We start from the raw sequence: 14297 nt of genomic DNA, 5'->3' as shown, positions 1-14297 counted from the left end.
TAGTAACTTTTCTTAGAACTAGAAATCAGGTTTTTAACTTTGTTTCTCCAATACTTATAATCTTCATTATTATTTTTTTTTTTTAGCTTTATCTCTTTGTTTAGAGGCATGAAGAATATCAGGATTGTACCAGTCTGGAAGATGTGTGTGTTTTACACGTTTTCGTTTTAGAGGGGCATGTTCATTTAATACCTGACTAAATAAAGAGTTGAAACAATCCAAGGCATCATTTGGATCTTCAAATATTTCTATCAATGACCAAGGTTGTTGTTCCAGAGATTCAAGAAATTCTTTCTCATCAAATTTTTTAACATTTCGGTACTGTATTATCTGATGTAAAGACTTTTTTATAATTGTATTTGAAGTTTTGCGTGTGAAACAAATTGGAAAATGATCACTTATTGACAACTGAGGGATAGTAATTTCAGAAATATTATGAGGGAAATTTGTATATAGGTGATCTATTATGGTCTTTGATGTTTTAGTTACTCTGGTGGGTTCTTCAACAACCTGCTTTAAGTTGAAACTGTTAGTAATATTATTCCAACAAGTGTTGTTAGTAGATAGTGTTAGTGGATCATAATTATAGTTGAAATCTCCAGTTAAAATAATTTCCTTGTTTTCAATATATATCTTATCTAATATTTGTTCTAAATCCAAGTTCCAGTTTGCAGGTGATGATGGGGGTCTGTAAATATATCCTAATATAAACGTTTTTTGTTGATTGTTCTTGATTTCAAGCCAGATGGCTTCAATGTTCTCTTTTTGTAAATCACTCCGCGGAAAACAAGAAAAATTTTCATTAACATATAATATAAGTCCACCCCCATTTGTTTTCCTGTCCATTCGAAACATTTGATATCCTTTAAACTGGAATTCATTATCTGAGAAGCTGTCATTTAAAAATGTTTCACAAAGTCCAATAATGTCTAGATAAGAATGAGTATGCAACAACATTTTTAATTCATCCAGTTTAGGATACAGATAATGTATATTAAGATGGAGAAATTTCATTCCTTGTTTGGATAAAAAGTTGGGTTCTTTAAAGCTAGAAGGGCTGGTTTGGTCTATAGTGTAATTATCTGTTTTATCATTATTTTTGTATTTGTTTTCAAAATTAACACTATCAATATTAAAATAATTGGTATTTGAAGATTCTTTATTGTCTGGAAGGACTGTGTGCATATTTGTTTGCTGTTCTAGTAAGAAGACACTCTGATTGTTTTCTATCTTTGAAGGGGTGGGTATCTGTACATCCATGGTGGTAAGTTCCATGCCCCAGGTGGGTGATGGAAGTGTTGAAAGCCCCAGGGGATGTTTGGTCTCTTGTAGTGTTGGTACCGTGGTGTTCTGTATGAGTGGCTGGCTTGACGAAAATTTCCTTGGGTGTTCCTTTGGTTGATGTTGAGTATTATAACAGTACAAATTGCTTTCAAGCAAAGGAAGAATGAACCTGACCAAAAGTTTAATACTAATGAAAACACCATAAAAACCTTTCAGACAGCATTTAAATATATAGATATGCAAAAGAAAATAAGTACATTTTTGTAATTAAATGACTTTGAATAATATGAACACTATTAATTTTGTGTATAATGTTGTGTTCTTTACTCTCACAGTACACTTAACTGACAGTCAACCCTCCAATTTCAACATACATCTTAATATGTAACCAACTGGATTGGTGTTTTACACAAGTAAAGAGCCTGACCAGCCTACACACTCTAGACTGTAGGTGGTTGATACTGAAATCCCTTATACTGTGAATGGACTGTTCCTTCTTTAAAGCTGGGCTAACCCAAATACAGAAATTCATCAGGTTAAAGGTTAACAAATCTGGTATCATGGTAATTAAAGTTCTCTTTGAGTTGTGAATTTGATTGCCTCATAGATCTGCATTTAATGACACATTGAAGTGACTGCCAATGCAATTGAAGCAATGACTCAAGTCAGTGAACAATGGTTTAATCACAATCATGTCTGGCTGCAAGTACCTGCCATATTGAGATCAATCACGCATTTATTTCAAGTTAACATGCTGGTGCTGACACAACATCACAACTATAGCCCATAATTCCTACTTAGTTCTGAAGGGTGAGTATTCAAGTTTTAGTACTCACTAAACTCAAAGTTGCAAGTTCAAGTCCTTGGACATTCATATTTATAATGGTTTCCTTTGATGTTTATGTTTAGTGATGTATAGAAAAAGATTTTGAAATGCAACTCTGCATCTACAACACCAATTTCATGAAACAATTCATACTGATCAAGTATTTTTTGGTGCCCTGTAACAGTTTCAAAACAATTACTTATTACACTATTTCCAGAACCATTGTTTGCTGAACTGTTGCTTTCTAGACAGGGTTTTATGTGAAAGTCAAAATATTACTTTTTTACATTTTGCTACTTTTATGACAAATAATTTCAAAGCTCCAAAAATGTCTCAAACCATTATTTGAACATTATAAACCTCATGTTTACCCTTTTTAAAAGATTAGGCAATTTCAATTGTTTCTTAGGCATATGCCTTATGCTGAAAATTTGTCATGTAACATTAGATGACTAGTATATGTGAGTGAGTGGGCATTTAGATTTAACCACCATCTTCAAAATCTTTCTTTTCAAAAGCATTCCTTCATAATGGATAAAATGAGTTAAATTTACTCTAGTGAAAAATGTATAATAGTCACAAACCCATGGTATGCTTTGAACAAAAACATGCTACACTTCTTACAACTATCTCTAGCTATTGTTTAAGGACCTGTTATCATTGAAATAGTTGACTTAACCTCTTTTAAGTGTCTGTCAAGTTATGACAATACTTTCGTTAGCAATTTTTTTATGGTATAAACAATAAACTTTGGAGATTTTCAAGTTTACACCAAGTGCCTCAATCAAACAGTGACTATATGTTTATGAATGAAAGGAAGAATACATTGAAATTCAAGCTGATAATTCTGTATTTATGAAGAGTCATTGACAGGATAAGATTGTTTTGTCCCAATATCTTTTGTATGAATGAAGATTATGCACATGTCAAATGCAATCTATGGTAGTATTATAGGGTGAATGGCAAATGTTCATATATTATGGTTGTGGAGCTAAATACGAAAATGACACTTGGTTGAATTTATATCAAATAAGTAACAGACTTCATTTAGAGTAATTTCATGCAAAGACAATATGGCAATTTTATTATTGATTTCATTACAGCTGTTAAAAAGATATGAAATGACATAACAGAATAAAATCTGCCCTATATATTTATTAAAATGGGGCGGATCAATCACTGAATATCACCTTGCCGACAATTGAAGAGCTTAATGTTTTACATAGTACCTAATGATGGTACAACTTCAATTTTCAAAATCATATTAAACATGGAGGATTGTCACTAAATTGACAACTCTGGAATCTTATCACTTCTATATTCTCCAATGACAGCTTGTTATCTGTAATGATTCAAAATATCTTAACAAATACTAATGCAAACACAATGTGCTGGAAAGGGGTGTTTATAGGAATTTGGTTAAACCATCTAATTATTTATTATAACAGATTGGGTTGTGAATTGCAAAAGTGACTAGTATGACAAGGGGTTAAAAGTGACCTTAGGACTTGCTCTCCTCACTTAAGTCTACTTAATGTTTGTTACTGCTGACAATTTTTATATTCTTTAATGAGGGGCCCAGTTGGAGTGGGTGGGTGGTGTTACTGTCAACATACTGACACACTGACAATGTAAATAGTAACTTTTGAGCGTTACTGGATGAAGAATACTTCACATGCATCGATCACTATGCAGTCTACTGGATACAAGGTGACACGTCAAATTATACACAGTAACATCCAAATTCATAAAGCTTTTAGCCAGATAGGGTCTTCACATAAAAGATTTCAAAGTCATTCTTATAATTATTTACCAACAATGGTGAGGGGTAGATCCTCACAGAGAAATTCCGCCTCATTCATGGATCGAACCAGCAACCACTGGTTTACAAATCCGATGCTTTTAAGCTAAGCAGACAGAGTATGAATAGTGCTATGTTTTGAGCATATATTATATTAACATTATTGTCACTATCAAATTACTAGGATTACAAAAAAAATTCAAAAATGAAAATTATAGCTTCTCCGATTTTGTTGTAAGCAATTCCTTAATTTATGGCCATTTATAACACAGTTTTTGCTGACTCCACAAAATTGTAAAGTTAACCTGTGGTTATCTAAATAATTTGGCTATTTGTATTGTAACAATAGACAGGCCTGGATAATTGACATAATTACTAACAGTGAAAGTTTACCATTATTATAGTACATGCTGGAAGGGTAACTAACTATATGTATCACAAATACAAACAAGAGAGGGGAAAATACTTGATAAACCAAGCAAGTCATGTTTTATGACCAATATTAAAGGTTGGTATTTATCTATAGATTGTAAGATGATACAAGATGGGACTAATATAAATCCAAGTTGAAAGAGAAATCTTCATGTTTATATGGCAAATATTAACCTCTTCATAAATCCACTTCAATAACTTCCTATTGTTCACTTTTACATACAGATATATCTATCAAAATGGTAACATCTGTTATACACTGCTGTTTAACTGTATTAACCATAATTTTTAAGACCATTATAAAGTAATGTAACAGTGTATTATTAGTACACTTAATTTTACTTCATACATAATCAATATAAAATTTATCATCCAATTTTACTTCATACATATTATACAAATTATCATCCAATTTTACTTCATACATATTATACAAATTATCATTCAATAGCATCAATGATAATAAATGGGGTGTCCTTCTTTTCATATATATATAAATATACCCCAAGTCATTCCAGTTTTTTCAGTGTCAATTGAATAAAGAACTGCTTATGATGCCACAGTAAATAAATGTCCCTGTACAAAAGCAAAAACAAAACAAACAGGCCCTGGGCTCGGCATTAGCACTTTTGAAGTTCTACATGCAAAAAACTCAATAAGTAAAAGGCTCTTACCATGTATAATATTAGTAAAACATTATTGCTTCATAGATATTATATGGGTATATGTCATTAATTCTAACCCTGATTAAGTTTCAAATAAGGAATCATCTAACATTTCACACTAAGAAATAAACAGAATTAAAAAAATCTTTGACAATGATCAGATTTTCAAGACCAATATATACATGCAAACATTTAAATACCAAGTATATTTAGAACATATATATCTCTTTTTTTTTTTTTAAAGTGAAAGAAAGTATGCCAGTAAAGTCTTAAAGTGTTGTCTCAATATTATGAGGAGGGTTCAAATGGTTAAGATTTGCAGAAATAATAGTGTGATATTTTGGCCACTTAGGTGACTTAAGTACATAAATTTAGCTGAATTTAAAATTCAAAACTACGTAAAAAGCCACTGCTAACACAGAATACATGTGATCTTTGAATACACTTACCGGCATCTTCTTGTATCTTAAGCTTCCACTTCTTTTCAAAGTTCCCCCTTTAACTACATCTTCTTGAATTTCTACCGATGAACCATCCACAGTGGGTCTTACTGAAAGCTCTACAAGCTCTGGAATTGGCTGAACTTTAAGAACTACTGTGTCTCCAGTCTTCTTTATCATTTCTATAATCTCCTCTCTTGGAGTATGCTCTACATTTACACCATTCACTTCAATTAACCTGTCCCCTGGTATAAGTCCTGTCTGTGAACTACTTTGACCGGCACCAGGTTCAGCAAATATTACAGTCTGTTTAACATCCTTGCCTTCACTACCTTTTTGAGTGATTGAACCTTTTCTTAAAGTAAATCCAAACCCACCACTTTTACTTCTATTTATTACTAATTCCCTCACTCTTGGAGGTTTGCTTGGAATTATATCAGGAAGTTTTAAAGCAGCTTGAAATGTTTTCTCTGGGGGAGGTTCATCAGGTGGTGGGGGTGGAGTAAACTCTGGAGGTCTGTCTTTTATTTGTCCTTTAGAACCCCTGTCAGCTGCCTTGGCTTTCTCATTATCCACTGGATGTCCAGACATTTCAACATTATATAAAGTATTGGATTTCAAAGTGGCACTATCATCAAGGTTTTGTGAAACATTCTGTCTGTCGCCTTTGGATTTCAAAATACTTTTTGGTTTAGGGAGGATTGGTGGTCCAGTTCTTTGCAGCATATCTCCACTACCGCTGTTTTCACGTCCTGGACTTAGCCTGCCTGCACTTCCTAAACTTGTGCTACTGTCACTGTCTCTCTGGAGGAAACCGCCATCATCATCATCAGGTGACAATCCATCCTTCTTTTTGTCACTCTTTCTCTTAAATACTCCTCTTTTTATTTCTTCTAACCTATTGAGTTCCTCTGGTGTAGTGTGTTCTCTATGTTTGTCCTTTTTCTCTTTTTCTTTTTTCTCCTTTTTCTCTTTTTTCTTTTCTTCTTTTTCCTTCCTATGCTCTTTATCCTTTTTCATAAAGTTGAACATTTTAATGTATATGGAAGTCCCTGAAAAGAAAAAAATCCTTCAGTCATGAAGTTGTTACATCAGCTTCTGTACAATGAGAGTAACAAAGTCTGAAATTTACTATTATGAATGTATGCCCTAGCATTCATGGCATGACTGAAGTGCAAAATTCCTTGCTATATATTTTAAATTGTGTCAAAATATGTATTATCCTGACACCGAAAATCAGTGAATCTTACTTACTTACTAATACTATCCTGATTTGTTTTTAATTTTGAAACTGTGCAAGACTTTCTTTTTAAATGTTTTTTAAGTGGAAGTTTATCTCAGTCTAAAAAGAATGCGGTATTATGAAATAAATAATTTTATGATTTCTTTTCGGTATAATTATTCAATACCACATTTCAGTTGCCGATACCTGCTACATGCAGTTTATACGCAGATTATTCTGCTGGTGGTGAATGGATACAAAGTCAAAGATGGCCCTGGTTCTATGACATGTTTCGTTAAAAACATCAATGCATAGGACTCCAGAATTTGGCTATATCCTGAATAAGACCAGGGGTATCAAATAGTAAATTTACATATTGACCGTAAATATCATGAAATACTTAACCTAATAAACTGATAAAAGATCCAGTCTCAATTTGGCTCAAAATGATGAAATTTTACATTGAAAACAGTATGCTGAAATGTATTTTAAATAATTTCCACAAAATATAACAATCTTTCCTTGACCCAAAGAAAAACACTTTCAGCAGAAATCTGTATCCGACAGAAACTTACTTTGTACTTAAAGTTAAACCCCACCCACCCACTGTTTAGCTACCGGAATTAGCTTCCGGTTTGTAAACAATCATGTAAACAAATTTTGCAAGTAAACCTTCACGTGAATTTGCATGTAACAATTCGTTTCTTAAATAATTTATGATTGCAAAATCTTTCTGATATATTCAATAAGTAGTTTACCTTTTATTATCGAAAAGCTTGACGAAAGCAGAAACGCTTCTTCCAAAATTGATTTTTAGGTGTCTTGTGAAATTTGCCTTTTCGTGATATTTAAAAACCGTAAAACCAGCATTATTAGCGAGTTGCATTTTGAGCATAATATACTCCCATTGAGCTTTATTAGTCCCCTACCGGTTTACCGGAGGGGACTTTAGGTTTACCCTCCGTCCGTCTGTCCGTCCGTCTGTCCGTCCGTCCGTCTGTCTGTCAGTCCGTCAGTCCATCCGTCCACAAAACTGGATCCCGCGATAACTTGAAAAGTACTGAAAATATTTTTATGAAACTTGATAGATCTCTATATGGATAGATGGCAGTATGGAGATTATGCACGTCTTTTTCTTTTCTTCCTATGTTGAAAATTATGGTTGCTATGGCAACAAATAGGCTGAAAATATGGCAAATTTTACACATAAACTGGATCCAGTGATAACGCAAAAAGTACCGGAAATATTTTTATGAAACTTGATAATTATATGGATAGATGGCAGTATGGAGATTATGCACGTCTTTTTCTTTTCTTCCTATGTTGAAAATTCTGGTTGCTATGGCAACAAATAGGCTGAAAATATGGCAAATTTTACACATAAACTGGATCCAGTGATAACGCAAGAAGTACTGGAAATATTTTTATGAAACTTGATATATGGATAGATGGCAGTCTTGAGATTATGCACGTCTTTTTCTTTTCTTAATATGTTGAAAATTGTGGTTGCTATGGCAACAAATATGCTGAAAATATGGCAATTTTTACACATAAACTGGATCCAGTGTTAACGCAAAAAGTAATAGAAATATTTTTATGAAATTTGTAATATGTGTAGATGGCAGTCTGGAGATTATACACGTCTTTTTCTTTTCTTCCTATGTTGAAAATTCTGGTTGCTATGGCAACACATAGACTGAAAATATGGCAAATTTTACACATAAACTGAATCCAGTGGTAACTCAAAAAGTACTGGAAATATTTTTATGAAACTTGACATATGGGTAGATGGCAATCTTGAGATTATGCAGGTCTTATCAGTTCCCCCTATTTTGAAAAAATGTTGGTTGCCTTGGCAACAAATAGGCTTAAAACATGGCAAATATAACAATATTTGTGACTAGTCAAAAAGAGCTGAAACTTTTTATGAAATTGCATCTTTAATTCCAGAGTTATCTCCTCTTTAAGAATTTTGCTTTTTAAAATGCTATATTTTGGTAACAGGGATGTTTCAAATATTAACTTTAGAGTGTCCTACAGTTCGTCTGTCTGTCTGTGCATAAAAACTTTTTCCTGTGATCACTTTTAAAGAACATTTCCAACAAATTTACTTAAAATAGAGAAAAATTTACACATTAGTGAATGGCCAATGGCCCTTCAGAATGCTGATGGGGTTCTATCCGGTAGGGGACTTATGAATTGCTTGCAATACTATGATAATTGCTTGTTCTCTAATATTATACTACTGTTGCTATGCAATAGAAAATCATTAAGGAATGCATCATAACATGACAATGCTCAAGTAGGCCTATGCAGTCTGTCCCAACTTATAGACAAATGTAGCTTTTTCTAGAGATTGTCAAACTCCAGAAAAACTGAGACAAAAATAATGTATTATTTTAGTTCCTGATGAAAAGAATGAAATCAATGCTCGCCATATGCCAAAATTAGTTCATATATCATGTGAAGATTTTGTGCAAGAGATGTAGGTGTTATCTGTGCTATTTTATCTTCATGTTTCTGACTTAAAACACGAATATCATTTATCCTAAGAATGCGCAAAGGACGATAACTCGTCAGAGTCCGTATTTTGTTGTCTCCCTTTTGATCACGTGAGGCAATAGTTTTCAGGTTAACAGTTTATTTATATTATGGTTTGTATTTGATATCCATTAAGTATACATCGTCTTCGCATATGACCATAACATATTCATCCCCAAAATCAAGCTTTTCTTCTATTCCGTCGACGACAACACTCTGTTACTTTGTTTATCAATCGTCTGGTACATAGTACCACTTCGCCAGGGGTCTGTGGCGAAGTGGTATTCTGTACCAGACGAATGATAAATAAAGTAAACACGTGCTGAAATTCTGGAATATTATATTTTTAAGCTGTGAGCTCCCTTTGATTAAAAAATGCTCTTATTGCATATTTTTTTGACACAGAAAGTCATTGACGACTCCGGGACCCTATTGACTAGTCTGGATTACCTGCCCTTTGTCTATTTGTTTACAATAGAAGCTGGGAACCAGACTACCTATTGACGAGTTACCGTTACCGCAATGTCTGTACTTTTCTTAATGTATTCTTCTCAATCCTAATAACAGTAACTATGATATGAATGAAAAGGCACTATATACCCAAATTTCTTTGTTGTTAGATGTCTATATTATCGTAGCCTTTAACAAACAATACTTAAATTTGACAATTTCAACGTTAAGTCTGACTACATGTACATTCCTTGGAGCATTGGTGACGCAAATAATATGACAGTACACCTAAAAGGTTGCCCAGTGGCATCGAAGAGGTAGCATAAGAAGTTGATAGTGTGCTTTCTACATGCTTGAATTCTTCAGACAACCAGTGTTTTATGTTTGATGACATCAACTTTGTAGTAGATGAAGACGAGTCATCGACATTTGCTAGTGTAGACTAGAGCCTCAACCAGTCATCAATGATGTTGAGATAGTTGATGTAATGGTGCAAAATGCCCCCCCCCCCCCCACCTCCGAACTGGTTTTGGCCGCTGTAAAGATGACACTTGCACAAAGAAAAAGGTGTTACCATGAATGTTTGAACTTTCATATTGACTCGCAAGATGACAGAACCTATCAAACATGGAAAGTCTTGAAGGAAAACGTTGTTGATCTCGGATCAATTGAACAAGAAAATGAAATACTTTTCGCTAGGAAACTAGAAAGGGTTGTCTCTGAAAGCACGACGGCCATGTCATGTATACAGCAAGAGACGATTAAATTTCACCCACTCGTGAAAGCAGGGCTTTTTTCAGAAGATCTTCCAAATGTCTTGATCACGCCAACTTTTGATGCTATGTGCAAAACTGCTCCCGACAATAAAGGGGAAAAGAAAGCGTGGAGTCTAACGACCAATGAAGTCGAAGAAGAACTGATTGAAAATGATAACATAAAAAGTAAAAGGAAGAAAAGTCCAGAAATAACAAGCTGAAAAGGATAGAAGGAAAGGTACCATTAGAGGCAAAAAAGAAGAGATACGTAAAAGAAAGACATAAGGCTGAACATAAAACAGGAAAGAGAAAAAAATCAAGCAAGAGAAAGAAATTGTCAAGAAAAGCAAAACGAGTGAAGCGAAAGTTGTCTGACTCAGAATGTAACATAAATGACACAAAGGCATCAACTCATTTTGATGATTTAGTTATATACATGTATATTATTGCTGCATTTACCACTGCCATAAGTGTTATAGAAAAGCAGAGGAAGTAACTGAGGACAAAGGTGCTCAGACAATGGAATTTACATTTAGTAGAAACATAGAAAATATAAATTCAAATTGGATTATTCAGGACTGATACATGCCTAATGTAGATGGAAATGAAAGCTTGTACATAATTTAGTATTATGAATGTTCAACAAAAGCTTAATGTTATGGTGGCATAGAAGATGCATACATATTGTTAACATTATTCCAATATCTTGGCTACCGTATATTTATCTTGTGATCACGAGGTATTATATCGTTGATCGAACATATTTTCTGCGTGACCACTAGATAAATGATAATTATACCGTAACATGTTGATGTTGTTTAACGCATTATATATCAATTTCGATCATTAAAATGCGTTTGCTTACTCTTAATAGGTTTTATTTTGAGATATTTTTAAAACATAAAGCAATTTACGAGTTAAGGGTCATACTGATGATTTAATGTTATACTGGTACTGACGAGTTATGGATGTTGGACCCTTTAACTCGTCACCATTACACCTACCTCATTTAGAGGGCATTTATGACAAGTTTCTTCAAGAAATTAGACTATGCAAGGTTTGAAAAGGTACAGAAAGGGTGCAGGTTTGTTTTAGACAAAATATGAAATAAATATTTGTCACTTTCCCCGTTTGGAGCCAAATATGTAAGCAAAAGCGACGAGACTTATGGTTCTTTTACGTTATTAATAATAATAATAAGTAAATAAGTAAAAATGATAATAATTTAATAACAAAATAATATCTATTATTTCTCCACTTCTCCAGAGACACAGATCTACCTCTCTGACTAGTCATAATAACACTATCATATAGTTTGAGTGCTTCTAAGAAAAACATCTTATCTAACTAATTTAACAACATGCCAGTAAATTGTACTTATCAATGGACATTGCGATTCTGATCCAAAACAAGAGAATTTCAAAATCTTCTGAATATCTACAGTTTATGCAAAATGGCTTTAATTTTTTTTAAAGCAAGAGCAGTTTGATTTTTTTCTTTTCCCCAATCGTCAAAACCCTGTATGGGAAAGTATTAAGCATAACGCTTAAAACTTAAAATAGATATTTAACTAATATTCGTCGAAAAGGAATATTACCGCCAATCGGATATGAACCAACCACCTCAAGATTAGGAGTCTGCCAATACTACTCTACGTCTTTTTTCAGAGCATGTTACATGTCTTATGGTCCAGATGAATACCCTTTTGTTGGTGTGATTAAGAACTCAAAACATTAAAATAGTATTTTCTAAATGTTGCTGCTCCTTTAGGGCAATTAAAGCAGAAAAACTATAAAATATTTGTTACAATATTTAAAAATTTGTTTGTTTGTTTGTTTGTGTGTTTGTTTTAGGTATGAATTGGATTATGTTCTCCCGACACTATGATATAAATTTCTTTCTTTCCTGCTTTACTGGTGGAGCTGTATTACTGGCAGAGGCAGCATTGTCTCAGATTGTAACACCTAAGTTGTTACCATTGACTTACTAGTATTATGGATATTTATCTGCAAGTAATCAGGATTATTTTAAGTTCCGTAATTCAGAGGTGGTCGTGAGTCAAATTTTTGCGTAAGTTTGGTGGCACAAAGGTGACAATGTGTGTTTTTATATATCTTGTGCGCACGAGATACCATATCGTGGCCACGAGTTACTAAGTCGTGGGAACGATATACTATGATGTGGCAACGAGTTAATAAGTCGTGCTCAGGAGATAATTAAGTCATATGCACGAGGTACTATATGTTGTTGTCACGAGTTACTAAGTCGTGGCACGAGATAAATAAGTCGCAGAATTCAAACAAGCAGTTATGATTTGAAGTCACGGATCTTAACCACTTGACTATATATAATGGAAATCCTTGATATGAATTTAAGCGAAATCATAAAATGATTGAAGTATTTAGTACATAATAATATCTCGAATGGCGGGGTTGTCGTTGTAAAACCTTGTCTATTATAACTTATATTCATATTTTCGAAATTGTGTTGTTACTCTGTTCATCAACCATGGTAACTTACCGGAGACCTAAAATTACAAGTGAAAGCATTTGCAAATAGTTCTAATCCGCCTACTTGTATAGAACTACTGCGCATACATGTATTCTTTATGTAACAATTATACTTTCATATTTTAAAACGTTCTTTTCATTCGATCACACCATGCTCCAATATCTATTGTGTAAATTTAGCCAGAATTGAAAGGCGTATAGGAAAACAAATCGCACACAACAAATTCTCTTTAAAATGACCACAACCAATGACTTTTAAATATAATTCTGAGTATATTCCTTCATTTTAATTTTTTTTTACCTTCGTAGAAATCCATTAAATTCACTTTTGTGGTTACTGTTCCATGTGTGTTATTTTTTAGTTTGAAGTTTTAGTGGCGCTCGTGTAGTGGCGTAAATGACACACGGGTAACGTCACAAACAAATTCAAAGTACTTGTCTTTGATTGTCTGTACTGTCAACAGATTTTGTGCAATCACCACTTTTTATTTGTTGGGACGAAGAAGTAAACATTTTTTTAAAAAACATTAATCAGTTGAATAGATCTAGGTGTTGAAATAAAAATTAAATTCAAAACGTTGTCACGAGTATAGCTACCTCATGCCTTAAATGATAAAGACTATAGGTTTCATGTACGTTTACATTAAACATTATCTTTTTCAAGGGGTGCTGCATATTAAATTACATTATTTATACACTTGGCAGCAAAAGCTATTCCAATCTATATACCAAATCCAATGTCAGGGTCCTAGTCTATTGTTCTGTGGACCAATCCAGATCAGACACACTAAATTCTGGGACAATCCCTGAAATTTGGACAGCCCCAGTCATATGGGACAAAATGTCATATAAGTTATTGATGTAAAGCCATGTGAAATAAGGTCAGAAATGAAATAACAATGCTCTCTTCACTAAAGTTTTATTCACTGTTATCTACATAACGTTTTATCTAAATAGCTATTATAAATATTTCCTAGAACGGACATGTATCTTAACAACATAATTATAAATACAATATAATTATATATACAGTACCACTTTTCTATCTTTTGCTGAAAATCTAGCAATCATTTAACTGCTTATTTCATTTTTTATTATAATATTCTTTAAACAGACAAAACTGACCTCTACCTTCAGCATAAATAAAGTTCAAAAAGAATAATTTTCAAATCTAGAGCCTGCTTGCATTGTCATCTATGATATATATTTCTCTTTAAATACATATCCATAACATTATGTTAATCTTGAACAATGTCTTTTTCAAGATCCTCCATGACATCATAATAAACTTACATGTACATGTAGAGATCTTGTTAATTTAAGCTTTACTCTAAGTATGTATAACATTGGTATATCCTGAATGGTAAATGA

The 14297-nt window shown here is 33.1% G+C and overlaps 1 protein-coding gene across 1 annotated transcript; it reads right to left on the bottom strand.

Annotated features, from left to right (window-relative positions):
- Positions 1-5356: 5356 nt before the first annotated feature.
- LOC132752870 (unconventional myosin-XVIIIa-like) lies at positions 5357-7503 on the bottom strand. Its single transcript, XM_060743256.1, has 2 exons — positions 7429-7503; positions 5357-6500 (listed from the first exon to the last, which is right to left on the bottom strand). Exon 2 carries the CDS (start codon positions 6478-6480, stop codon positions 5380-5382), a length of 1101 nt encoding a protein of 366 aa, XP_060599239.1. The 5' UTR covers positions 6481-6500; positions 7429-7503; the 3' UTR covers positions 5357-5379.
- Positions 7504-14297: the final 6794 nt, after the last annotated feature.

The sequence above is a fragment of the Ruditapes philippinarum genome, unplaced genomic scaffold (genome assembly GCF_026571515.1).
Source record: "Ruditapes philippinarum isolate M1 unplaced genomic scaffold, ASM2657151v2 ctg7605_1_1_1_1, whole genome shotgun sequence".
Classification (NCBI taxonomy): Eukaryota; Metazoa; Mollusca; class Bivalvia; order Venerida; family Veneridae; genus Ruditapes; species Ruditapes philippinarum.
Note: the sequence above shows the minus strand (reverse complement) of the source record. Positions and strands in the feature narration are given on the sequence as shown.

What these genes read in the sequence shown, in the direction of transcription:
- LOC132752870 (XM_060743256.1), bottom strand. Translation starts at nt 6,480, where the DNA reads ATGTTCAACTTTATGAAAAAGGATAAAGAGCATAGGAAGGAAAAAGAA.